Source organism: Eretmochelys imbricata, chromosome 15 (genome assembly GCF_965152235.1).
Source record: "Eretmochelys imbricata isolate rEreImb1 chromosome 15, rEreImb1.hap1, whole genome shotgun sequence".
NCBI lineage: Eukaryota > Metazoa > Chordata > Testudines > Cheloniidae > Eretmochelys > Eretmochelys imbricata.
The window spans coordinates 12,918,002-12,944,721 of record NC_135586.1 but is presented as its reverse complement, the minus strand read 5'-3'; the positions used below and the strand labels follow the sequence as shown (position 1 = coordinate 12,944,721).

The window sequence follows — 26,720 nt, the reverse complement described above, 5'->3', positions numbered from 1 at the left end:
TACTCCTTTTCTTAAAGCAGTTATGTTAATCTGGTCTGACCTCCTGCATAAACACAGGCCATTGGACTTCCCTTTAAAATAACTCCTGCTTCAAGTCCAATAGCTGTGGCTGAACTAGAGCATATCTTTTTATAAAAGATCCCCCAATCTGGATTTAAACAGAGATAGAGAGGGGATGACTTGTCCAAGATCAGCTAATAGAGCTGGGAGTTAAATCTATGCACTATTATAGCCCTACCACTGCTTGTTGTCTAGGCCTGTCAGCAGGGAGTGAGATGAAATTCACCATTTTGGCAGCAAACACTCAAAACACTTTGGTTTAAAGGAGAGTGATTGGTTTTAGTTTTTGTTTTTTTAAAACTTTTAAAGTTTTGGTTTTCAGAGACTGAAAAGGGATATTTCAATTTTAAAAGTTGGATTTTGGGGGGGGTAAGAAGGGGGAAACAGTTCTTCTGAAACAAACACAGAAGCAGCAACAACCACTTCTCTTCCAAGTATGAACTTCTAAAATAGTTCTGTAAACAAATCCACTAACTGCAAATCCAGCCAAAATGCAAACTGTAGGGCCATAGGTTGTGTTAAATAACTAGGACTTCAATGAAAGTACCATATAACATTTATGTTACCTACTTTAACATAACAGGAAATATTATTGTTGGGCTTTAGCAGCCTGATCGGCATGACAATACTTACAGTAAATGCATCCATAGGCTCCAGGCTCAGCATCTCCTTGATTTCAAAATCATCTTTTAAAAACCATCCAGTCTCTGTCTTATAGGAACGCGAACAACAGGATGATTAAATCAGCAGCAAAGAAGTTATAAAGGCAGTTCAGCTTCTGTAACAAAGATCCAAACTATTCACCATCCTGTCCTCAATCTTTCAAAGAAAAACTCTACTCTCACCAAGTCACCTCTTCGCTTTCCTGGATCCTACCATTAGCTCCCTCTTATTGCACCAAATGAGCTTGCCATCACCTTCAAGCCCAAATATAATCTTGACTCTGCCCACATCTGTGCTCTTCCTTCCTTCCTTCCTTCCTTCCTACACTCACCTTACTGCTGCCTGTGCATCTTTAGTCCATTCTGCGATTGGTGCCTTCTGTCATGCTACTTCCCACAACTGAACCAGCCTTTCCTTTCCCCCCCTCCACCAAGTACCCTCTTCTGCTTCCTTCAAATTCCTCTTGTAGGAATCCTCCCTCGCACATCTGCCTACTCTAGAATTACCCTTCGCTTCTCCCTGTGCAAGATCCTTTGCAGCCAATTGGAGGAGCCCATGCTTTTCCACATTGTGGGATTGGGCCCATACATTTCCTAGGATTTGAAAGGTACAGAGAAGAGTCTTCTGTGATGGATCATAAGTACTTGAACAACCACTTCCAATTCTGTATTTTCAACATGCTGCAGAGATAGGCATAAGCAAAGCTCTGTTCTTAGCTCATGTAGCTTGTGACATGACACTCTGCTCTAGCTGCTATTACGATTACTGTGGCAATGATGGATTTCCTGATATTTTGAGACATCCTTAAAAATACGCAGAAAATGACACTGGGATTCCAAATGGAAGTTCTATCTACGGAACTTCATTACTGCGCCAGATACAAATAGACAACCAATGAAGTAACCCAGTTATTATTCTACTAAGCCTTGTAATGTATCAATGAGACGAGCTTTTATGTTTTTAATCACTTGATGCTGATAGAAGTATTGCATTATACTTTTATTAGTCAGAACCATTTTTATAAATTTCCCTATTTCTGGATATTTCTTGTGCTACACCACTGTGTGTAATTATGAATGCACCTCCTTATTGCTCCAAGATACAAGGCTGGCATATTCAGGAAATCAGAGGAATCAAATTTAATCACTGACAATAGGGTCAAACTAAACAACAGAATCCTTACTAGTGCATGCCTTCCCATAGGAAGAGGCAAGGGCTTTTAAAGGCAGGGTTCCTATGCAGTTCCTGGGACACTGTTCTTAATAAGAAACAGCAATAATGATGAGAATATCAATCTGTCCTCTCCTGCAGTTTTTTTGTGAAAGATGCATTATTTCCAGTAAACCAAAGCTACAAAGGACTTTCCATGTTCTCTATTAGATAGCCCTCTGACTTTGAAACTGAGATTTCATTATGAACACATTCATTTGGAAAGATGCACTTATAACTAAAGTAAACCACTGCTGAATGACTAGCTTGGGTGAAAGTACACTAAACTTCTGTTACCTACTAACACAAAACACACACAGATAAGATGGGTCACACAGTATTACTTTGGATCAGACACAGTATGCACAGCTAAAAAAGGAATCATCATGGACACTGACAAGCATGTTGTCAATCCTCAACATTAAAGAAATAATACCATTACAATATCTAATATGTTTACTTATGCACATGAAAGCTTAAGTCACCTGGCAACATCTAAAATCAGAACTTTTTACCAGCTGCTTCTTTAGCTCAGCTGAGGAACATTCATTTGGAACCTAGTATATTATTGTCTCACCTTGACCTCTTCTGTGAAATCCAAGAATTAGTCTGGTTTCAGAGTAACAGCCGTGTTAGTCTGTATTCGCAAAAAGAAAAGAAGTACTTGTGGCACCTTAGAGACTAACCAATTTATTTGAGCATGAGCTTTCGTGAGCTACAGCTCACTTCATCGGATGCTGTAGCTCACGAAAGCTCATGCTCAAATAAATTGGTTAGTCTCTAAAGTGCCACAAGTACTCCTTTTCTTTTTAAGAATTACTCTGAAGACCTGCTTATTTGCAAATTGTATGCATTGCCCTCTACTGGTATATACAGGTAAATAAAACATGCCTCCACAAGCCTCACAAAGAATCATTAACCCCTTTCTATCACAAAAGAAGACAATAATATCACTTAAAAATACATATATAATTAGGATGCCACTGGTAATAATGCTTCTCCATTGAACAGAGAGTTTTTCAAAACTTATCACCTTACTTTACATTAGGTCTGAACTTTAAGAGTAGAATTCTATAAGAAGATACTGTAGCAAACCAATTAAAATACAGCACTTATTGGTCCACAGCAGGCAAAATAACAAACAAAAGATCCACGTTTAACTTAGTCCCCTCATTTATTCAAAGCAGCTTTCTAGACACAGAATAAAGAGCCATTAATCTTCAATATTGAAGTTTGCCTATATTTTAAGAGTATGTGTAGGTGTTAGGTTCATTATCTCCTGAAAGGGCCTTTTCTGAAGGGGCTCCTCTGTATGGTTTTCCTGGGTCTTCCTGCATAGCCCTCTTGCTTCATGTATTTAGCTGTATAGAGCACCCATTTCAGGTTGCAGACAGGGCCACTGACCAGGCTTAGGTCCAGGAGATCAAGGACTCTCAGTTTAAAATGAGTAGAGCTGAAAATTCTGCTCTGACCCAGAAAGTTGATTAGTGTATTGAAAGAACTGCATGGGGGCCTCCTTAATCTTTTCTAGAAATCCTGTTTACCGACGTGGAATCTTCTAGAACTATTTTACAAGTCATCCGTTTCCTTTACAAAGATTACCTACTTTAAGTTAATGTCCACTGGCTTCCTCCAGTTCTTTATACTGCCAGTTCTAGGTTCAATCTCCAAAGCCTCTATGTGATGGCATACTTGACTAACATCACATCATTCCAATTGTCTCTTTGATTCTGTCCCTTCCCCTCCTTCCACTTTAACTAGGGTATTATTTTAACACCTGTTTCCTAATGAACTGATAGAATTGGTTACCCTGTGCCTATTTGAAAGCAGGGATTACAAAGTTTTTGGATGTCATAAAGCACTGGTTTCTATGGCAGCTGCTAAAATTATTAATTTAGCATCAAGAAAGCTGTTAAAATCAGAAGTAAATGATTTTACAAACTGCCAATTAATAAAAGGAATGCTCTGTTATACAATACGTGTTTCTTGCTCTGGTGGTCTACCATTGCTTTCCTGGCACTAATCTAGCAAGTCCGGATCCTTGGACCAAGGTCATTTTTAATCCCTTTAGGGTATTTCTATACTGCCCACGTTACAGTGCAGCCACGGCAGCGCTGTGACGTGGGCAGTGTAATCATGCTTTATCGCCAGTGGAGAGCTCTCCCGGATAAAAAATAACCGCTCTGAATGAGGGGTGGTACCTTTATCGCTGGGAGCTGCGTTAAGCGCTGTCTATAGAGGTGCTTTTCAGTGTTAAAACTTTTGTTGCTCGGGGGGGGGGGGGGGGTGTTTTCTCACACCCCTGAACGACTAAAGCTTTAGCACCGAAAGTGGCAGTGTAGACACAACCGAAGTTACCCTTGATTGAGGTTTTTTTCCTTCTTCCCCTTATGCCATTGCAAAACAATCTCATCTCTTTTTCACTTTCTAAGCATATAAGTGAAGATAAAACAACAACATAACTGGGCCAAATTAGTTACTGGTGTAACTTCACTGACCATAATGAAGCAATGAATTTGGCCCCCCAAGTTTTAGATTACCACATTCTGGTGGGGGAAAAAAAACAATAACCAAAAAAAAATAATAAAAAGTTCCCACAAGGATTTATTATTTCATTTGTGAACAAATGGTATCTGTAAAAGTTCATCTGATTAAAGAGATTACCATAACCAGTACAAAGATCATTTTTCTAGAAGTCTTCCACCTTGTTGACAAAGCCTGCGGTATAGTAATTCAGAAGTGGGAGTCAGATCACAGTTTCTAAGCCTTTTATGAGGATGGCTGCATGCCCAGATGGGAGGAGGGTTTGAACCAACGTTCTTGCTGCGGTCACTGCTACAGCACTCGCTCTCACTGTGTGACCTATACAGCGGACTGACAACTGCCACAGGCAGACACTTGGTTGTATCTTCCTGGCCATTAGATTTGATGCTGACAGGGTCATTACAGAGGAACAAGGAAGTGATTTCATGCTGAAAGTTTGAAGCAAAGGAGCTAGCCAAGCTAGGTCTTTTGTGCTTCTTCTGTCCATGCTGTGGGTTGAAAAGAGGCCCCTTCAAAGGACAAAAACCTCTGCCTTTTTATTGAGAAAAAAAAAAGAAAGTTCTTTGGTTGCTTTCACACTGCTGCTTTGTGACAAATAGAGAGAATGCAGAAGACCTTTTGTACAGAACGTTTAAGTTTCCAAATGTTTAAATATTGATTCAACGTATGTTATACCAAAGACATTAAAAAAGTTTCTAAATAATTTCCCAAGCCTTAATTTTCTTCCCTCCCTGAAAAAAAAAAATCCTCGGGTCCTTAATCTTCACTTGAATTGTCAAATTCCTCCCAGTCTGACACACTCATAACCTCAGAGGCAAAGTCTGGGTGATGCTGTAGTCGCTCTGGGTTCCATTCTGGAGTCCACCTCTCTGTGTCCATTAGAATAGCCCTAGGCAGAGTGAGGACACAGGCAGCCAGCCCAGAAATATCATCCTCCAACTGGGGACCTTCCTCCCAGCAGTCTCTCTCAGCTTCATAAATATGGACATAGTCCATCCGGATCCCTCGATTGTGGGATCTGCCCCCCAAGACATAGATTCTATTGGCTAAGACAGCAATACCTGGCTCTCCATGCCCTGCAGGTAGAGGGCATACATTTGTCCACTGATCAGTACTTGTGCTATAGCAGGCAACCTGAAAGAATATAAAGATGCAAGGTAACTTATTCCTTTAAAAAACATTTAAAATGTCTACATGTAATGGGTGTCTGCCATAGTGTACAATATTAATATTACATAATGGGTATTATGTGTAAATCTCAAAGATAAATCCCAACATTGCTAACTTTTTCACTGCTGATTCATTTTAGTAGAAATATCTAACAAATGTGTTTCTCACAAATTCTATGCCACTACAAATGCTAAAACTCAATTGCTCCCAATCGAGTGCCAACACCTTCCTCAAGACACTGTCTAGTTATGCATTGCAAATACCAAAGCACTTGACATATCAAAAAAATGAAAGTGTGGGGATAGTGTAAAATAAATTGAATTAAAATCAAAACTATTGGATAATAATTGACTTAATTTCATATTATTCATTTAAAAATACAACAACTTTTTTAGTTTTAATGAAGCTGCTGCAGAGTTTCTAGTCTGCCACACCAGAGTGCTACAGAATTTAGATTTGCCTTGCTGGAAAATACCCAGAACACTTAGTTGCTATCACCAAGGCACCGCCCAGTTGGATGTTCACCACCCACCACTGATTTTTTCTAAATTACAAGAAGCCAAAAGGATTAAGAGTTTTAATGTTGGTGAAGTCAGAGAGAATGCATGCAGGGGTGGGAGGAGTAAGTAAAGCACTGCAATGTTTGTCAGTTAGATGGAGGAGAGGCAGTCCAATAGTTAGTGTGTGGCTGGTAGTTGTGTTTTTATGCTCAATGGGAGGAAGGTATGACGACACAATGTGAGTGTCATATGTCCGGGCAGGAAAGAAATAGCCATGACATCTTCTCACCTGGTGAACATCTCTCCTATAGCCAGAGTCATTGTTGCTACCTCCCATCACGTACAGCTTTCCCAGAAGTGCAGCCATCCCATGCCACGCACGTCTGACTGGACCATCAGCTAAGCTGTCCCAGCGGTCAGCCCCTGGATCATAACAGTGTAGTTCCTTCAAATAATCATCTCCTCTCCTCCCACATGTAATATACATCTTTCCATCCAGTGCTGCTCCAGCATGTGCATACACCTACACCGTCACAAAAGAAAAGGCACAGAGGGGAATGACAGTTTTCATTTTTTGTGTTTCCTCCAGTGTCAAGCACAGTAAGTAAGTATGGAATACGTATCTCCTGGCAATACATGACATCAGAGATGGTATCTTCCTCTGATTACTTAGATGGCAACATTTGGAAGAATTCTGTGTATGCTGTTATTCCGTAGGTGTGAGGATCAGTCCTTGAACTGAAATTAAGTAGAATTTCTCTGACTCCTCCACAACTGCAGTGCCTTCATGTTTCTTATTGCTCCTGAATTAACACCTCTTCAATACCAGTGCTTTCCTCCCTTGCCTTTTTTGAAGCCCTGTGTAGAAATTAAGTCTTACAGAAGTTTTAGCAAGGTTATCAGAAAGGCAGAATAGCCTAGTGGATAGAACTTGAGCAAGTCGTAAGACCTGGGTTCTATCCCCAGCACTGATTTGTTATTACTGACCTCAGGCAAGTCATTTCACCTGTCCGTGCCTCCATTCCCCACCTGTAAAATGGGAATAATACTTTCGTGTTTGTAAAGCGACTTGAGGTTTTCAGATAAGAAGCATTGTGAAGTGGTTTTATTTTGTATTGTTAACCTGCTACAAAACTTGTTATAGTAGGATTCAGCATAATTTCTTGAAAAGGTGAATTAGAATTTTACTTCTCTTTCCTAGCCAGAATTGTCATCAAGAACTTTTGCATGCAGTTTTTAATTACGTCCTCCTTGTTTTGTGACAGTCTCTTAGAGACCTAAAAACAACACTTCTTGGCTGGTTAAGTAGAAAACTTAGAAGGATAAATACTATGTAAGTGGCTGTTCAGTGACTTATCTCAAAAGAGCGCAGTGCTCTCAATTTAGTTCACATCACATAAACCTCCACCACCAGCACCCTTGTTTGATGGTCATATCACATAAACCTCCACCACTGGCACTTTTGCGTGCAGTCTCACAACAGTGGCCAAGGACTGAATGGGCCATAGAGACTGACTTACCCTATCACCCTAGAGGTGGTCCCTTCAGATCAGGGCTGAGACGGGGGAAGCTTGCACTACTGCTGCCCATGCTGTATCCATTCTGGGAATAAACAGAGGCCTTCATTCTCCAAGGCTATGAAGCAGGCACCTTTCACCAGCATGAAATTAAATTTTAATTTTTTTAAAAAACAATAATAAAGTTAACATTTACGGGGGAAAACTAGTAAGAAAAGAGGAAGACAAGTATCTAATTTCAATGGGAGGTCATACGAACATTGTCCCTGGTACTCATACACTTAGGGATTTTTTCCCTCTCTGCCCATACCAGTTTTGGGCTTGATCCTGAGACATATTGAGCACCTGCAACTCTGACTAAAACTGATGGGACTTGTAGGTGCTTAGTACCTCTCCAGATCAGACCCTACATTATTTAGGAACTACTTTTCTTTGGAAAGCATAATACAAACTTCCAACTTCTATGGAGCTGCCACTTGAGAACATACCTCTCAACCGTTCTCACGAAGAGGTATACTGGCTTAATATTACATCCAAACTAACCTCCGTCATGCACATAGGATGTTTACCTTGATGGTGTGCAAATGCAAAATTAATTTCTCAATATGACTTAATTTTTAAGGCCTAACATTTTGATTCAGTTAGAGAGAACATACACAAAGAAGCAGATCCAGTGATATTTTAAGCATCCGTCTTACTATATTTTGTCCCATACACAGAGGCCACTGACAGCCACCAGAATTTTTGCAGATTGAGAGGTATGCTTGAGAAAAGTAGCAAAAAGCATTTAGGAAAGATGACGGCAAATATTAAGGCAGCTTATTAGCGTTTGCTGGCATGTGCATTCCTTACCTCCTTCCTCAGCGGTGCCATGTATTCCCACGTGTTGGTTTTTGGATCATACCTCTCTACTTCCCTTAGGTCTTCATGATAATCTCGCCCTGCGACAGCATATATATATTTGTCCACAACACAGACACAGAGGTCAGCATGCTCTTGCTGCAGGGACTGGATCTGGAACCATTTGTTGTGTCGTGGGTCATACCTTGCAAGGGAATATGATCAAACTGGGTTACCAACACAAATCTACCACAGGGTACTGAGACGTGGACACTACCATTGCTGGAACATGGGTCAGCACCACATACATAGATTGAGACCTATGCATTCTCTTTGGCCCAAATTCAGCTTCGCTGTAAGGAGGTGCAATTCACTAGAGTGAAATTTGGCCATTCATATCAAAATATATTTATCAGCTAAGTTTTTATTGTATTTTGAAGGAGAATGCATAAGCAAATATTATCATGTTGTACACGTCTACTGTTTCCAGTATCCTTTGCACCACTGCCAGTCTACATACCATCAACCTTGTTAGTTTGCAATCATTCCACAATGTAAAAATTGGCTAAAAATAGCACAAAGTTTGTACCTGGGAATTCGAGAGGCCAAGAAGGACATGAAAATTTGGAGCTTCTTTGATTTGTTCAGATATCTGCTGGTAAGAGGGTACTGTGACACTCTGCAGCCTATATTCTTCATAGTGGTATGAATATAATGTAATTATGACAACATTATGATGCACTTTGTACAGAATGTGTCATGTGAGGTCTCATTGGAAAAGTTATGATTTGCTGAATAGGATTATCCTATTTGTATGCATGTATCATTTTTGTATCTGGAGTTATGAATATTGACTATGTATCTGTACTTCAAGTGTGGTTACACCTGGTTGACACCCACTAGGCAAGATGCTTCCAGTCTAGACGGTATCAGAGGGGCCGTGTTAGTCTGGATCTGTAAAAGCGGCAAAGAGTCCTGTGGCACCTTATAGACTAACAGATGTTTTGGAGCATAAACTTTTGTGGGTGAATATCCACTTCGTCAGACGAAGAACTGGGTATTCACCCATGAAAGCTTATGCTCCAATATGTCTGTTAGTCTATAAGGTGCCACAGGACTCTTTGGCAGTCTAGACAGCTGATTGTGAAGGGCCTATTCAAGGTAATGGGCCATTAAGGAAAACAATAGGCTTTGGGAGAAGCTTATCCCCCACCTGGTGAGCCTTCCTGAGAATGCTGCAGACAGCCTACAGATAAGGGCTGCTATGACTCAGCAAGGCATGCAAGGGCATATGACCAGACCATGAGATAATGAACTCCGTTTTGGTACCTGTATTTTTCCACAAACTGGGCTGCGAACTTAGCTTGGAACAAAGAATTCCTACCATATGGAAAGGCTATAAAAAGATGGGGAGGGACATCACTTCTGGGCCTCACTCTCCACACAAGAGCACACCTGACGAACAAAGACTGAACTGTGAGAGGTACTGGTCCCAGGTTAAAGGGATTTCTAGCCTGTGTTTGGCAACTTGGTGGACTACTTGTATCATCAGTGAGGGTGAGATATTGCTGATTCAAATCCTATCTAGTATATTAGGCTTAGTTTGTGTTTTTGTCTAATTTTCCTAGGTAACCAGCTTTAATCAGTTTGTTATCACTTAAAATCTCTCTTTCTGTAGTTAATAAACGTGTTTTAAGTTTTATCATAACCACTGAGTTTCTGAGTGAAGCATTTGGGAAAAATCTCAGCTTGGTTATAACACAGGCTTGTTGCATATCTTCCTCACAGCAAGAGTGGAGTGAACGCTATTAATGAGCTTGCACTATACAGATCCCTGTGCAGTGCAAGACAGTATAATTCTGGGTTTATACTCCAGTAGGGGTGCAAGGCTGGGGAGCTGGGAAATTGGCTGGTGCTTATATATATTAAATTCTTGAGTAGCTTAGGTAAAGCACTCAGGTAACTCAGTTGGGTGCGTGGCACCACCTGCTGTTGTGTTGGGTGATAACAGTCCCCGGAGAGGCTGGCTGCGTATCACCAGAGCAATGTGAGAAAGGCCAACCTAGCTGAATTGTTAGGGGGCACAGTGGTTCCAGACTGCACCCCAAGGGGTGACAACCCCTTCACCAAGGGAAGGTCATGCCTGACTAATCTAATCGCCTTCTATGATGAGATTACTGGTTCTGTGGATGAAGGGAAAGCAGTGGATGTATTGTTTCTTGACTTTAGCAAAGCTTTTGACACGGTCTCCCGCAGTATTCTTGTCAGCAAGTTAAGGAAGTATGGGCTGGATGAATGCACTATAAGGTGGGTAGAAAGTTGGCTAGATTGTCGGGCTCAACGGGTAGTGATCAATGGTTCCATGTCTAGTTGGCAGCTGGTGTCAAGTGGAGTGCCCCAGGGGTCGGTCCTGGGGCCGGTTTTGTTCAATATCTTCATAAATGATCTGGAGGATGGTGTGGATTGCACTCTCAGCAAATTTGCAGATGATACTAAACTGGGAGGAGTGGTAGATACGCTGGAGGGCAGGGATAGGATACAGAGGGACCTAGACAAATTGGAGGATTGGGCCAAAAGAAATCTGATGAGGTTCAATAAGGATAAGTGCAGGGTCCTGCACTTAGGACGGAAGAACCCAATGCACAGCTACAGACTAGGTACCGAATGGCTAGGCAGCAGTTCTGCGGAAAAGGACCTAGGGGTGACAGTGGACGAGAAGCTGGATATGAGCCAGCAGTGTGCCCTTGTTGCCAAGAAGGCCAATGGCATTTTGGGATGTATAAGTAGGGGCACAGCGAGCAGATCGAGGGACGTGATCGTCCCCCTCTATTCGACATTGGTGAGGCCTCATCTGGAGTACTGTGTCCAGTTTTGGGCCTCACACTACAAGAAGGATGTGGATAAATTGGAGAGAGTCCAGCGAAGGGCAACAAAAATGATTAGGGGTCTGGAACACATGAGTTATGAGGAGAGGCTGAGGGAACTGGGATTGTTTAGTCTGCAGAAGAGAAGAATGAGGGGGGATTTGATAGCTGCTTTCAACTACCTGAGAGGTAGTTCCAGAGAGGATGGTTCTAGACTATTCTCAGTGCTGGAAGAGGACAGGACACGGAGTAATGGTCTCAAGTTGCAGTGGGGGAGGTTTAGGTTGGATATTAGGAAAAACTTTTTCACTAGGAGGGTGGTGAAACACTGGAATGCGTTGCCTAGGGAAGTGGTGGAATCTCCTTCCTTAGAAGTTTTTAAGGTCAGGCTTGACAAAGCCCTGGCTGGGATGATTTAATTGGGGATGGGTCCTGCTTTTGAGCAGGGGGTTGGACTAGATGACCTCCTGAGGTCCCTTCCAACCCTGATATTCTATGATTCTATGAACCCATCACAGGTACTTCAACCTTTTCAACTTTAGCTTTCACCCCCTAAATATCAATTCCAGATAAAATACTGAAATCTTAATTACAGGAGCAGCCTGAATGCACTGGCAGGAACTTAAATTCATCTTGCACGTGACAAACAAGAACTGGACTAAAACCTATAAAAATCACTAGTTTGCAGACAAAAGGATGTTGTCAGACACAGGACTTGTAATACACCTGTTTAGCCACATAATGGGCATTAAAATCTAGAAAGAACGCCTGATCTCAATGGAACTTAAAAAAAAAACCCCAAAACTGTTACCAGGCTCAACTGTAATTTTCTAACTTAAATTTTAAGACTTTTTTTTTACATTATTTAGTTGTGCTTCAATCTTGGGAAGTAGCAGGATGCTCTTTAATGGCATTATACACACCAATTCAAAATAATCAACTGATGTTACAATTGTGTTTAAAGTGTTTCACAGCTGTGCTCCTTAAATCACTTGCCTTTTATATCAGACATATACTACAACTTTGAATTTTTGATCATCCTAATTCATTGCTGCAGACAATCATTCTGACATTTCCCCTCTGTCTAAGAAGGGATGAAGAGTTATCTCTTCAGAAACAGTTAACAAGCTTCCATTCCTGCCCTATTCAGGCAAACACACAAGACTTCACGCTTACATACAGTAGCATGGTTGACTTTGAAGCGCTCTACAAACATTAACCTAATAAAGCCTCACAACGACCCTACAGGGTGGTAAATATTATCCCCATTTTACAGATGAGAGAAATTAAGAAAATCAATCGAGGTAACAGAGGAAGTTTGTGTCAGAGCCAAGATCAGGACACAGGAGTTCCTGGCTCCCAGTCCCATGCTCAGAACTCAAGAATAATTTTACCACAACTCAACAGAGCTGTTGTGTAACGTTGCTACATTTGCTTTCCCCCTTGTGGTTGATTAGCAAATGAAGCATGCACATACAGAAAGCTTCCTCCTTTACAATCAGGTTGGTCTTCCTTAGTCCTTGCAGTTTCTTTCAATGAGATCTCAGTACAATTCCCAACTTTTCTGGCCAGCTATCATGTGCACTGTGAAAGTGACTGCCCGACTCAGGGAATGGTAATTGGCTGGTAAAAAATAATGATGGCAGAAGTAGTCTCCTCTTACCTCCAACACCTGGACTCTGCTCGAAAACCTCGTACGTTGTTATCTCCCCCAATCAAGTATACAAAGTTGTTGAAAACAGCAATTCCTTGGTTGGACATTCTGGGGGCTAATGCAGCAGTAAAGTGCCTCCACTCTCCCAATATGGGGTTCAAGAACTTGGCTTGGTCACTGAGGGCTGTGGATGGAGTGGAGTGCATCCCTCCAAAGCCCACTACACAGTGGAACTCTGACCTCACCTGTGTCTGTGAGGTTTGAAGCATGGGCTGAAGACATTCATTCTTGTGGTACATTAGTGCATCGGCTACAGTCTCTCTTAATGGACATGGGCTTAATTTGTCATGGAGCCTTTGCAGGATCTGGAGCTCCATCAGGGGGAAGCGGACTGTTTCCAGTAGCTTAGGAGGCTCCATCAGTGAGACCTGATCTGTCTCTACCTGTTCTAGGGTGTAATGATACAGAAGCACCCCTTCATAAACCTCATTCTCACAGTTGACCTCCAAGAGGTTGCTGCTCAGTAGGGAGTAGACCTTCTCCAGGGGTAGCTGGCGGTATATCTCTGTCTTTGAGAAAGCTACAAAGTTCTTAAGAATGTAGGAGTCCAGCTGCTCGCTCAACTGATTCAAGTCAAAGAGGTCAGCTAATTTGTATACATCCAAGATGTTCTCCTCATCCACCCAGGACATGAGAAAATCACAACAGAACTTAATGACTTCTGGAATCTACAAGAGACAAAGCAGATTGTTTGTTTATTTCAGTAAAAAAAATTTTTCTCTTACACTGGAGAGACCAGAGTTATAGGAGTATGGAAGACCCAAGCTGAGGAAGTTGTAATAAATTGCAGAGAACACCTGTCACCAAGAAGGCTGACAGTGGTCTCTGGCTGTTATCAGTACTGCGTGGAAATAAAAACTGATAGATTAATGGAGTACTGTTGACCATAGCTTTCACCAAAGATGACGTGAATATGATCCAATGTGAGTTTGTAGATGAACAGAATATAGTTCTTCTGTTTCCAGACAGATTAACCAGTGTGCGAAAGGCGGAAGCACAAAAAGGCACAACAGGATAGTAAATTGGGCTGTATCATTCAAATGTAGAGGAAACCTTTTGCAAGGAAAGCTAATGTATTTTATGTAGTTTACTGAGTACAATATGACAGGTTTCAGAGTAACAGCCGTGTTAGTCTGTATTCGCAAAAAGAAATGAAGGTCGCTATCTTAAAACAAAAAAACTTCAAATCCAGACTCCAGCGAGAAACTGCTGAATTGGAATTCATTTGCAAATTGGATACTATTAATTTAGGCTTAAATAGAGACTGGGAGTGGCTAAGTCATTATGCAAGGTAGCCTATTTCCTCTTGTTTTTTCCTACCCCCCCCCCCCAGATGTTCTGGTTTAACTTGGATTTAAACTTGGAGAGTGGTCAGTTTGGACGAGCTATTACCAGCAGGAGAGTGAGTCTGTGTGTGTATGGGGGTGGGTTTTTGGAGGGGGGTGAGGGAGTGAGAGAACCTGGATTTGTGCAGGAAATGGCCTAACTTCATTATCATGCACATTGTGTAAAGAGTTGTCACTTTGGATGGGCTATCACCAGCAGGAGAGTGAATTTGTGTGGGGGGGTGGAGGGTGAGAAAACCTGGATTTGTGCTGGAAATGGCCTAACCTGACGATTACTTTAGATAAGCTATTACCAGCAGGACAGTGGGGTGGGAGGAGGTATTGTTTCATATTCTCTGTGTATATATAAAGTCTGCTGCAGTTTCCACGGTATGCATCTGATGAAGTGAGCTGTAGCTCACGAAAGCTCATGCTCAAATAAATTGGTTAGTCTCTAAGGTGCCACAAGTACTCCTTTTCTTTTTGAGTACAATATGACATTGCTTCTGGACACCAGGAGATAGCAGGAAAGTTCTTTGCTATACATGACAAACTTCTGTTGACTCCACAAAGGTTAATAGAGTAAATATCTAGTGAGTATGTAATCTAATATCACAGCATGTACAGTGTAGGAAATAAAAGAAGCAAAAACTGTCTTCATGGCAAAACAAGAGCCACTGTAGTTGTATCAACTGGGATCGTAGTTCCACCCATAGTGGGTCTGTGAATCAGCCTTTATACTGTAGATGAGAGCCTGAGAGGCTGCAGCACCAAAACAGTTTCAGAAGAAGGAAGTTAGGTCCTTTAATGTAGATCATAATGTAGGAACTCTTAACAGAATCTCCCCTCAGGAGTCACTAAGCAGGAAAGGGGTTACAGAGCACATCAGGGAAGTCAACCACTATAAAAGAATCACACTCTGGATAAAATGATGAAAAATTATAAATAAAAACATAAAACTACTTATATAAACAACATATCCATCCATCCAAACCCAGTTTATACACATCTCTAGCTACTTACAAATCCCTGGTCTACACTACAAACTTATGTTGGTATAACTACGTCACTCAGGAGTATGGAAAATCCACATGCCTGAGCAACATGCCTAACCCCCAGTGTAGACGGTGCTATGTCAACAGGAGGGCAGGTGGAGTAGCCCTTTCAGTAAGTGCTGTAGCTGCACCACTGCAAGTGTAGACAAGCCCTTACTCCACAGTTTAGAGCATTCAGAAAAAAGTTCTAGTCAAATCCATATATGTAGACAGAAAAGCCCCTGCCCCTTTACTCCTCCTCTATTGTGTTTGTTCACCTCTTCAACCTCTCCCATTTATTCCCCAGAGTGTCCCCATTCCTTATTTGTCCCATTCCTCCCTGTGTCTTCTTGCTCCATCTCCCAATCCCTCACCTGAAGTTGGCAGGCAGCAGTTAGCGTTTCTTGCACATTGTTCAGGCTGAGTTCCAGTTCAGAGGTGTATATGAAGTTCAGGATTTTACACATAGCATTGTAGGAGACTCCATGAATACGAATCTCTTCCTGTTCCATCTCTCTTAGACCACCAGCAAACATTCCTCTGCAGAAAGAAAAAAGGTACACGCTACACTGGAGACGTACCAAAGCTATGTACGGTTCAACCCAGCTTAGCCATATTGTTCTGGGGACATCCAAAACACTCGGTCAGATGGGTAACTGGACAGATAGCTTTGCAAAGCCTCCATGCCTGTTCCCAAATCCCGTACTCCAGGAAATACGCTGAGAAAGCGTTGCTCTTTCTACAAGCCATTACCCTCTGATCCCACTGAGGGTTACCAAAAGAAACTACACCATTTGCTCAAGAAACTCCCTGAAAAAGCACAAGAACAAATCCGCACAGACACACCCCTGGAACCCCGACCTGGGGTATTCTATCTGCTGCCCAAGATCCATAAACCTGGAAATCCTGGATGCCCCATCATCAGGCATTGGCACCCTGACAGCAGGGTCTGGCTATGTAGTGTTAGGATATAGATATTCAGGCCTGTCTGTAAAGGCCTATACTCTAAGAATTTAGGTGTATTCCTATCACTTGGCTAGTTATAGAGGTACAAAAGAAAGAATCAAAATAACTGTCTGCTGGTGTAAGGGCCTTCTCTTACTGTGACAGTCTGAGGCCCTGTTCTTAGGCTAAGGCCTTTGGCTAAGCAGCAGAGGCAGCCATAAGCTAGGAAGCGACCGGTCACCTCCTCACATTCCAAACTAGTCACATTGAAATAAGGTGCTATTGGGCTGTTAGGCACTATCAGGACAGAATTGTATTCCCATCACCTCCAGAGAAAGGGAAGTGCCTAGAAAATGTAAAAGGAAACTTAGTTTGATAGCATCCAGTCTGGCAAGAACTCACTTATCAATAGCTGGGATGTGAAATCCTCACTTCTGTATTGTTTTGTCATTATAGTTCCCACTTTGCTACTGTTTGTCTGTATAATCTCTGTCTGGTTCTGTGATTGTTCCTGTGTGCTGTATAATTAATTTTGCTGGGTGTAAACTATTAAGGTGGTGGGATATAATTGGTTACATAATCATGTTACAATATGTTAGGATTGGTTAGTTAAATTTCAGGAAAATGATTGGTTAAGATATAGCTAAGCTGAACTCAAGTTTTACTATATAGTCTGCAGTCAATCAGGAAGGGAGAGGATGGGTGTGTGGGTGGAGAGATGGGAACAGGGAATGGGGGTGTGGAAATTGGAATCATGTTTTGCTAAAGAGGGGAAATGGGAATGGGGGTAAGGAAATTGGAATAATGTTTTGCTAAGGGCAGGAATGGGAACAGGGACACAGGTGTAAGGCTCTGTGGTGTCAGAGCTGGGAAGGAGGATACTAAGGAAGGAAACTGGAATCATGCTTGCTGGAAGTTCACCCCAATAAACATCGAATTCTTTGCACCTTTGGACTTCGGGTATTGTTGCTCTTTGTTCATGCGAGAAGGACCAGGGAAGGAAGTGGATGAAGGAATAAGCCCCCCTAACATGTAGACTCCCTCCTCAGGCCCTACGCTACCAGCACTCCCAGCTATTTTTGAGACACCACTGACTTCCTGAGGAAACTACAATCCATCAATGATCTTCCTGACACCACCATCCGGGCCACTATGGATGTAGAAGCCCTCTACACCAACGTTCCACACAAAGATGGACTACAAGCCGTCAGGAACTGTATCCCCGATAACGTCACGGCAAACCTGGTGGCTGAACTTTGTGACTTTGTCCTCACCCATAACTATTTCACATTTGGGGACAATGTATACCTTCAAATCAGTGGCACTGCTATGGGTACCCACATGGTCCCACAGTATGCCAACATTTTTATGGCTGACTTAGAACAACGCTTCCTCAGCTCTCGTCCCCTAACGCCCCTACTCTACTTGCGCTACATTGATGACATCTTCATCATTTGGACCCATGGAAAAGAAGACCTTGAGGAATTCCACCAGGATGTCAACAATTTCCATCCCACCATCAACCTCAGCCTGGACCAGTCCACACAAGAGATCCACTTCCTGGACACTACGGTGCTAATAAGCGATGGTCACATAACCACCACCCTATACCGGAAACCTACTGACCGCTATGCCTACCTACATGCCTCCAGCTTTCATCCAGACCACACCACACAATCCATTGTCTACAGCCAAGCTCTATGATACAACCACATTTGCTCCAACCCCTCAGACAGAGACAAACACCTACAAGATCTCTGTCAAGCATTCTTACAACTACAATACCCACCTGCTGAAGTGAAGAAACAGATTGACAGAGCCAGAAGAGTACCCAGAAGTCACCTACTACAGGACAGGCCCAACAAAGAAAATAACAGAACGCCACTAGTCATCACCGTCAGCCCCCAACTAAAACCTCTCCAACGCATCATCAAGGATCTACAACCTATCCTGAAGGACGACCCATCACTCTCACAGATCTTGGGAGACAGGCCAGTCCTTGCTTACAGACAGCCCCCCAACCTGAAGCAAATACTCACCAGCAACCACACACCAAAAACACTAACCCAGGAACCTATCCTTGCAACAAAGCCCGTTGCCAACTGTGTCCACATAACTATTCAGGGGACGCCATCATAGGGCTTAATCACATCAGCCACACTATCAGAGGCTCGTTCACCTGCACATCTACCAATGTGATATATGCCATCATGTGCCAGCAATGCCCCTCTGCCATGTACATTAGTCAAACTGGACAGTCTCTACGTAAAAGAATAAATGGACACAAATCAGATGTCAAGAATTATAACATTCAAAAACCAGTCGGAGAACACTTCAGTCTCTTTGGTCACTCAATTATAGACCTAAAAGTGGCAATTCTTCAACAAAAAAACTTCAAAAACAGACTCTGACGAGAGACTGCTGAATTGGAATTAATTTGCAAACTGGATACAGTTAACTTAGGAGTGGATGGGTCATTACACAAAGTAAAATTATTTTCCCATGTTTATTCCCTCCCCCACCCCCCACTGTTCCTCAGACATTCTTGTCAACTGCTGGAAATGGCCCACCTTGATTATCGCTACAAAAGGTTTTCCCCCCACCCCACCCTGCTGTCCTGCTGGTAATAGCTCACCTTAAGTGATCACTCTTGTTACAGTGTGTATGGAAACACCCATTGTTTCATGTTCTCCATGTATATAAATCTCCCCACTGTATTTTCCACTGAATGCATCCGAAGAAGTGAGCTGTAGCTCACGAAAGCTTATGCTCAAATAAATTTGTTAGTCTCTAAGGTGCCACAAGTACGACTTTTCTTTTTGTGAATACAGACTAACACTGCTGCTACTCTGAAACCTGTCAAAGGTTTTAGAGTTCATGTTATAAGCCTTTGTTTTTAAAGAAGTTTAAAATAGCCGTTGAAGTGTGCTAGCCTAATAACAGTGCTTTCTACAAAGGACCCATGGATTCAGATGCCATTGTGTTCTCTTCCAAAAAGGGGTGGGGTGATAGAGAAGTGAGTGCACTCAGTTCAAAGGTGAACAAGCCCATTAAATGTCTACATTGCAGGTCTAACAGACTCTGAAACATGTTTAAGCCCAATTCCCCCTACCATCCACACAAAGCCCTCAGTCATGTGCCTATATGTTCTCACCACATGCGTTTGATGGCTCATCCAGGGATACTGGTATAAGCCCTTGTCTCACTGTACCACACATCTCTGCCCTCCCACTTTGTGGCAAAGACACAGCTAAGGGTTCATGTGGCTAGATTCAGATTGAGACAGTCCATCAATGCTATCCCACAATTCCTGGGGCCTGTGTGTTCTGGCCTTTCTAATTCCCAAGCTCCTACTCACCTCCCATGCACCATAAGCAACCCCAGCTTCCAGAAATCAGAACATCAGAAATTTGTCAATGCAGTGACTGTGTGGACAGGGCATGGGGCATTCATACCACTGCAGTATGCACGCTCATAAGCAAGTTTGACAAGCACAGCTTTGCAGGCATGGATGGCTGGACACAGGTACACTATGCAGTGTAGACATACCCTTAGCTGCTAGGAAGGGAAAGGAGTGCTTCACATCATTCAGCTGCAACCTACCCCAAAGCAGTGTCGATGGGGTCTAAGGAAGTCACATGCAAACCTTGTCTAGAAAGATGATGGCTGTTACATCAGGATTTGTGGGTTGAAGAAGTAGGAGGTGTTTGAAGGAGACAGAATCTTCAAGTGCACCATCAGGAATGCAAAGAAACCAATTTGCTCTAAATGTGCTCAGAGCTGAAATCTGGGAGTGTGTGTTTTGGATCAGTGTGGTATTATTCCAAATAAGACTGGTTAAAACAAAAAGGCTTGTCCCACTTTTGCGTGCCACTCACTAGAACTAATGTGGTTTTGGAACTGAAAAATTCCGGGACATTAAATCTATGATGCGAGACATGACTTTTCAGTATTTTTAATTTTTAGCAACTAAGGGCTGCTGCAACTCCCCTGAAAATCAATAGAAAGACTCCCATTGACTACATCAGGAGTTGGATTGCCCCTCCCAAGTTACATAAACAACAACAGCATGTAGGACCACTACTTCCCACAACATGTTTTATAACTTGCTATGTATTATGAAATTACTGTAACAGGCCAAATCTCGTTGGTGCCAATAGAACTTTAACAGCTCTGTAAAATGACTGTGTCATACTTCTAACAAATGGGGCACGTATAAAACAGGGAACACTATGTTCCTCCAGCTACTATGGGTTCTGAGTGAAATGGAGGCACCTGGAAGCAAAACTCAATGTGGAGTAATGAGAGATTAGCTTTATTTTGAAAGTCATACAAAAGAAAAATAAAAAGAGACAAATTAAATATTTTAAATGCATTCAACGCATCTTAAGGGTCTGATTTTAAATGCACAAGGACAAGGATACTCCAAGATACGGCTCAATTTCTATTTCTTTCATTCCTCTGTGGGTAGGCCTCCAGATTGCAATGGGCAGGCATTAAAGTGTTCTGAATAAAGCATGGTATGCCATATGCAACATAGTACAACTTGGGAAAGGACGAGGAGTCCCAGTGGAAGAAAGATGGAAGTACAGACACAATTTTTTTTTTTTTCCTTGTTCGAGTCATATTGAGAAAGATGCTGGTTACAGATTCACAGTGACACTGGACTCACCTGAAATAGTCACATGACGCAGCTAGAAGTATCCGATGAGCTTCAATAGGTTTCCCTTCCACTACCAGGACTACATCAAAAAGGATGCCACTATCTCGGAGAGCTACCAGGCCGCTGAGTAAGGACTGGGAGTGCTCTACACTGCGGTAAGTGTTGCTGGTGCACTGCTGGAGGGAGGGCTCCAGGGGAGTCTTGCATGGCTGAGTCAGCTCCTGATCCTCTGCCATCACAAGCAGAAATTCTCAGTACCTCACCAGTTATAGCAAGAGGAATTCTGTGAGACAACAAAAATAGCAAATGTTTGTGTTTGCTGATTAACAGCGTTTTATCTGTTATCACAATCAGCAAAACACACAAACCCTTAAGTACAATGGAGAGACCTTAAAACAGGGTTCTACCCCAATGAGATTATTTTGGATTTACACCAAGAGCAGAGTTTGGTGCAAAATGTCACTTTCATTTACCAAATTCCCAGCTGCACAGTGTTCTTAGATACCTTTGCTGTAACAGAAGCTGTAAATTGAGTCTCTATCTTTAGTTTACCAGAGTACATCAAAGGGCTTGTTTTGTTGTATTTTTTCTTGTCTTTGCCTTTTTACATTAGCTAAGTACATTTCCACAAATGCCCCTTCTTGGCCCAAGGCTAGGGTCCCTACACTCACGGCTAATCAAGGAAAGGAAGGCACTAAGGCATTTGGAGACCGTACTGACCTTTTACAACCTTGGCTATGAATGTTCAGTGCTGTGAGAGCATGCTTTTGCTGTCAAAATTAGTAACCTTCTAGAAAAACAGCACTAAAGTAGGAATATAAAGACAACTTTCAGGAAGAACTGAACTTCTCAACAATTTCCAGTCTCTAGAATCAGTGGAACATTTGAAAGGGAGAAATCTCCATGATACAATATTGTCTAAACTACATTTACGCTCACAGCTCTATATTTTACTATATAGTATTCACTGCAAAGTTATGCTGAGAAAATGTTAAAGTTGCAAATTGCATAGCTAGGCAATCAAGAGTCAGGAAATGCCAAAGTTAAAACTGACCATACAACTTCAACTGTCTTGTGCAATACAACAGACATTAATTATCCAATCACAGACTACTCTCAGATGCAAATACAGGTTCTTCCTACTCATAAACTGCAACACATATGCTCACATACCCACATTATGCTCATCATCATTTGTAGTATGCTGTAGAGATTTCTCTTAGTACAAGTTCTGTTTTCTATATCAGAGGTTCTCAAACTGTGGTCCATGGATAGTGGTTCACCAGTGGTCCACAAGCTCAATTCAGGTGGTCTGCGGATAGTTCCCTCTAAGGTGCGCGCTTGGGCGGCTGCACACGAGAGAATGAAGGGCCACCCACCTAATTAGTGAAGCTGCACAGGCATGGCTCCACTAATTAGGTGTCTGGACCCTGGAGAAGACGCACATATAAAGTGAGGTGGTAGCCTTAGGGGTAATAGACGGCAGGTGGGAGGGGACAGTGGGGTGAGAAAGAGGTGGGGGGGGAATTTGGGATACGCAGGGCTGTGGCAGCCAGAGAAAGAGACGACTTTCCCTGCTCCAGGGCAGCTGCTGGGGAGAGACAGCTCTCCTTCCCAGCCTCAGCTCTGTGGCGGGGGAGAGAGAGGGCACATCCGTCGCATTAGAAAGGTAAGACTACGGATATTAAAATATCAGCTGTGTGCTTTTATTTGTAGAACAAAAAAAACGTTCATTATTATGAAGTGTTTTTTTTATATAGCGCTTTTATCCAAAGCGCTTTACAATAGTTAGCTAACGGTACAAACTAAATTTGGAAAGACCATTAAGTGGTCTGCCGAGACCCTCAGCAATTTTCAAGTAGTCCGTGGAAAAAAAAAAGTTAGAGAACCACTGCTAGAGATCATGAGGAAAATCTTGGCTCCAACGAAGTTAATGGCAAAACTTCCACTGAATTTACTAGTGTTTACATTACTATGCGACTTTTCCCTTTTTGTGTGTGTGTGTCTCTCTCTCTGAACAGCAATATATTATTGTAATATAGTAGTTCACAAAATGTTTCTCAGAAACACACCATAATGGAGTTACCTTAAAAGTACGAATTTCTTAACAGTGGCTGTCGTACGGAGATGCTTGCCCAATATTTCTCTCTCATGTGACCTTTCCCCAAACTATAAAATTACCATATGATAGTTTGCACTGTGTTCTTGAGCACTACCTTGTAGGCCACGCACTGGGCATTAATGCATAAGAATGGAATTATAAATACAGAAAAAATGCTAAATAAGCAAAAAAGTCTTTCCAAAGCTTTTTCATAAGGCCTCAGTGTATCTTTAAGAGTTCAACTGCTTCTGCTATTTATTCCTCCTTACAGGTCACGCTCGCCTGTTGTTTTTAACATTATAATTGTCACAGCTTCTACTTAGGATGTCACATGGATTCTGACAGACAGCGGCCGCAGCTGAACTCTGGTATAAAAACAAGCACTTTTTTTTAACCATCTCTTTCATAAAAAAGATGAAAGAATGACAGAGAAAAGTTGAACTTAAAAAGGACCCTAAAGATTCTGTGAGACTGTGCAGGTTTTTAAGCAGTAGGTAATTTAATGCAATGGCTTTCAAATTCTGGTCCACTGAATGATATTTTGTTGGTGTGCAGGTAGCTATCTGGTCAAACGTTGCTTGCTCTCCCCTGTGTTTCCAACTGTTAAATCAGATTAAGACAGGTAAAAATACATAAATGCTTTCTCAATATTCCTTTTCCATTTAAGTCATTGCCGTATTTGCCACAAAGATATCATATAATTGTGAAATGAGAGAAAGGTGTCCAGGAGACATTTAAGTTGTGGTCCACCCTTAAAAAATTTGAGAACCCATGATCTAATGGTTTAACTGCCATATGTGGATTCACTGGCACTACTGATACCAATTGCATCTGTTATAAAACATTACTTTCCTTCCCAAAGTAATTCCAGGCCCCAAAGATCTATTACAGGCTCTGTACTATCTTTTATGGGTTAGAAGAAATGGAGCTTTCTTGCAACAAAGTACCTATTCTTTCCAATAACAGGGCAGTTCCAGTTTCCTAATATCACTCCCAATGTCCAGTTCCTAATGTCAACCCACAGATTCCTAATTATGAAAAGGGTATTCCAGGTTACACAAGACTGAAAGATAGTTTCCCAGAAATCAATTTGGGTTCCAAACTAATCAGTTCATGTCCATTCTCAGGTCAGGCAAGAAAGACAGGTAAAGTCAACTTCCAGTTTTACTCCCAAACTATCCCTTCTAGTTGCTACAATTATTGCTCACGTGGAACTGAAAACACCATCCCAACAGTCATCCCAATCTCAAGATACACGGTCCAAATAAGGCAGGACAGCATAGTTAGCAACCCTATTCCATGACTGCTTTGTCAGGACTCAGTGATGAAACTATAGTGGCCCTTGGGACCACTGGCTAGGTTAGTTTTGGAGCTAGACACTCAGAATAAGAACAGCATGAGGTCAGCAGTCTGACTAAAGAATCTTCTTTCCATTTAGAACAATGGAATCCAGTCTCTGCTCTACCAATAGAGCACAACAGGTGGGACTAAGATTTGACTTTTCAATGAGATTCCCTGCTATATACTGTGGCTTTGCTTTTCATGACACCTGAAGGACAAGGTTGACTGCTCATTCACCTTTAACCTCTATGCCTCGATCCTATTTGTGGTTGTAACAGTACTTCTAAAGCTGTGGGAACAGCCCTGCAGAAGACATTTTAGTTTCCAGCGGTTAATTAAAAGGGATCTCAGAATCACGAATGTAAATAACAGAAATGGCTGTAAGTGATCGTTTATTTGATCCTTGTTCCCACAGGCAAGACTAGACCGAACCAGTCCTGCTACTGGCTCCCACCAACGCTTTTGAGCGCTACCCGTTCCCTAGGGTCCCAGCTCCAGCGAAATAAGCCGCTGTGTTACACGCCGGCCGAACGGGGCTGACACGGAAGGATCGCAAGGACAGCTGCACCCCACCTATTCGTGTGTCTCTCCCTCGCCACAAACACACCAAGATGGCTCTCCGACCGCGGCAGCCCCTTATCCAGCAAAGGATGAGGAGGACAGCGAGGGAGGGGACGCGCCAGAAGAAGCGGGCCTAAAATATCCGGGGTGGGGGGGGATTCCTTGCGCCCTGGGCAGCGCCTCCGTGTAGCCACCGGCACGGGCCAGCAGGCTGGTCAGTCGGTGACTCCGTCGCTGGACAGCGCCGCGGGCCGCACACGGGCACGAAGCCTTACTCGGCGCCGGGGGGCAGCACCCCGTGGCGGGGGCCAGGAGCGCGGGCGCCCGCCCCCGGGGAGGGGTGTCTCCCTATCGGTGGGGGCAGGGCGGCAGCTCAGCCGGGGGGAGCTAGTTGTCACTGGTTCTCGTCCCCCCCCACCCCCGGCGGGGGCCTTGGAGCCAGCCCCCCCCCGCACCCCGCCTGGAAAATCCGGGGAGGGCAGAGGGCGCCCCACTTGGACACAGCCCTGCAGTAACCTACCGGCAGCGGCGACCCCAGCCTCACGCCTGCGCCCCCCGCCCACCTGCCTGCCTTCTTCCGGGTTCATCGTCGCACAACCATAGAGTCTGGCCAGAGCGCCCTTCCCACGTGATTGAACAGAGGGCTACGCCCACAAGCCCCCCTTAAAGGGGCGCTCACCAATTTCCTCTCTCAGGCTGGCTGCGCATAGATCTGCCTGCTTGTAGAGCTATCGGGACATCTCTCATGTCTTTCGGATAGGCGTCTGGCACATTTGCCCTGCTTAATGCAGTGACCCGGTTCCATCCAAACATACACTTCATCCTAAAAGTGCTGCCAATGCTAATAGGTCAATGGCCAGCAAGAGAGAGAAATTTGGATGATATCTCCGAAATGAAGTATGATGCAGTGTTAAGTGCACCTACATGCACCATAACCCACTTCTTTCCCCCCCCGAAGAGCTTTTATTACCGGTAACTTATTTGTAAACGGAGGCAAAGGGTGCAGTGAGTCACAGAAATCTTTCTACTACAAAACTATCAGTCCCTTGGCTCTAACAATAACTTGCCAGCTGTGTAATGTATTTTATCTTCCTGCTCTATATTTTTCAGTGTATTTCCATTGTAAACATATTAGCATGCTGTTGTCCTCCATCCACAGCTTTCATAGCTTCTCCCTGTGTCCTACAGGTGACTAGATCCACCACATTTTCACAGATGAATGATATGCGTGGCTGCTTATTTCAGAAAATCCACCACTGTGCACTGATGTGCAATTATTAGAGTGGGTTTATTGAGACTGAGGTGATCTACATCTCGAAGGGCTTCTCCATATGGGAGGTTTACTATACACTAATTTTAGTTTGTGCACATTGATTAAAATGACCTTGGTACACACAATGCAATTCTTAAAGCATATTAACATGTCAGTTAATATATATCATAATTTACTTTGAAAGTTAATTAATTGCATGTTGATTTAGTGTGCACTGTTTGTGCGAACACATTGCTTCATCATGCTAGCTTGGCACAGTACTCAACCTTTCCAGACTACTGTAACCCTTTCAGGAGTCTGATCTGTCTTGCGTACCCCCACGTTTCACCTCACTTAAAAACTACTTGCTTACAAAATTAGACATAAATATACAAAAGTGTCACAGCACATGAGTAC

The 26,720-nt window shown here is 42.8% G+C and overlaps 1 protein-coding gene across 6 annotated transcripts; it reads right to left on the bottom strand.

The window, feature by feature from the left end:
- KLHL22 (kelch like family member 22) lies at positions 1 to 25,676 on the bottom strand. Of its 6 annotated transcripts, none has more exons than XM_077834879.1 (8): positions 25,572 to 25,676; positions 21,058 to 21,331; positions 15,815 to 15,980; positions 13,031 to 13,749; positions 8,516 to 8,708; positions 6,436 to 6,669; positions 5,538 to 5,610; positions 1 to 838 (listed from the first exon to the last, which is right to left on the bottom strand). In XM_077834879.1, the coding sequence occupies exons 2-8, from the start codon at positions 21,282 to 21,284 to the stop codon at positions 819 to 821; spliced, it is 1,632 nt and encodes a 543-aa protein (XP_077691005.1). In that variant the 5' UTR covers positions 21,285 to 21,331; positions 25,572 to 25,676; the 3' UTR covers positions 1 to 818. The 6 variants fall into 6 exon arrangements, with proteins under 6 accessions (XP_077691005.1, XP_077691000.1, XP_077691002.1 ...); XM_077834874.1 differs by lacking the exon at positions 1 to 838 and adding an exon at positions 4,514 to 5,008; XM_077834876.1 differs by lacking the exons at positions 1 to 838; positions 25,572 to 25,676 and adding exons at positions 4,514 to 5,008; positions 25,064 to 25,086.
- Between the last annotated feature and the right edge of the window lie 1,044 nt (positions 25,677 to 26,720).

What these genes read in the sequence shown, in the direction of transcription:
- KLHL22 (XM_077834874.1), bottom strand. Translation starts at nt 21,284, where the DNA reads ATGGCAGAGGATCAGGAGCTGACTCAGCCATGCAAGACTCCCCTGGAG. An exon ending in TGGCACCGCTGAGGAAGGAG is followed by an intron (nt 6,670 to 8,515) that starts GTAAGGAATGCA and finishes GTGACGGTGTAG; the next exon opens with GTGTATGCACATGCTGGAGC. An exon ending in TGCAGGGCATGGAGAGCCAG is followed by an intron (nt 5,009 to 5,537) that starts GTATTGCTGTCT and finishes CTCAATAAAAAG; the next exon opens with GCAGAGGTTTTTGTCCTTTG.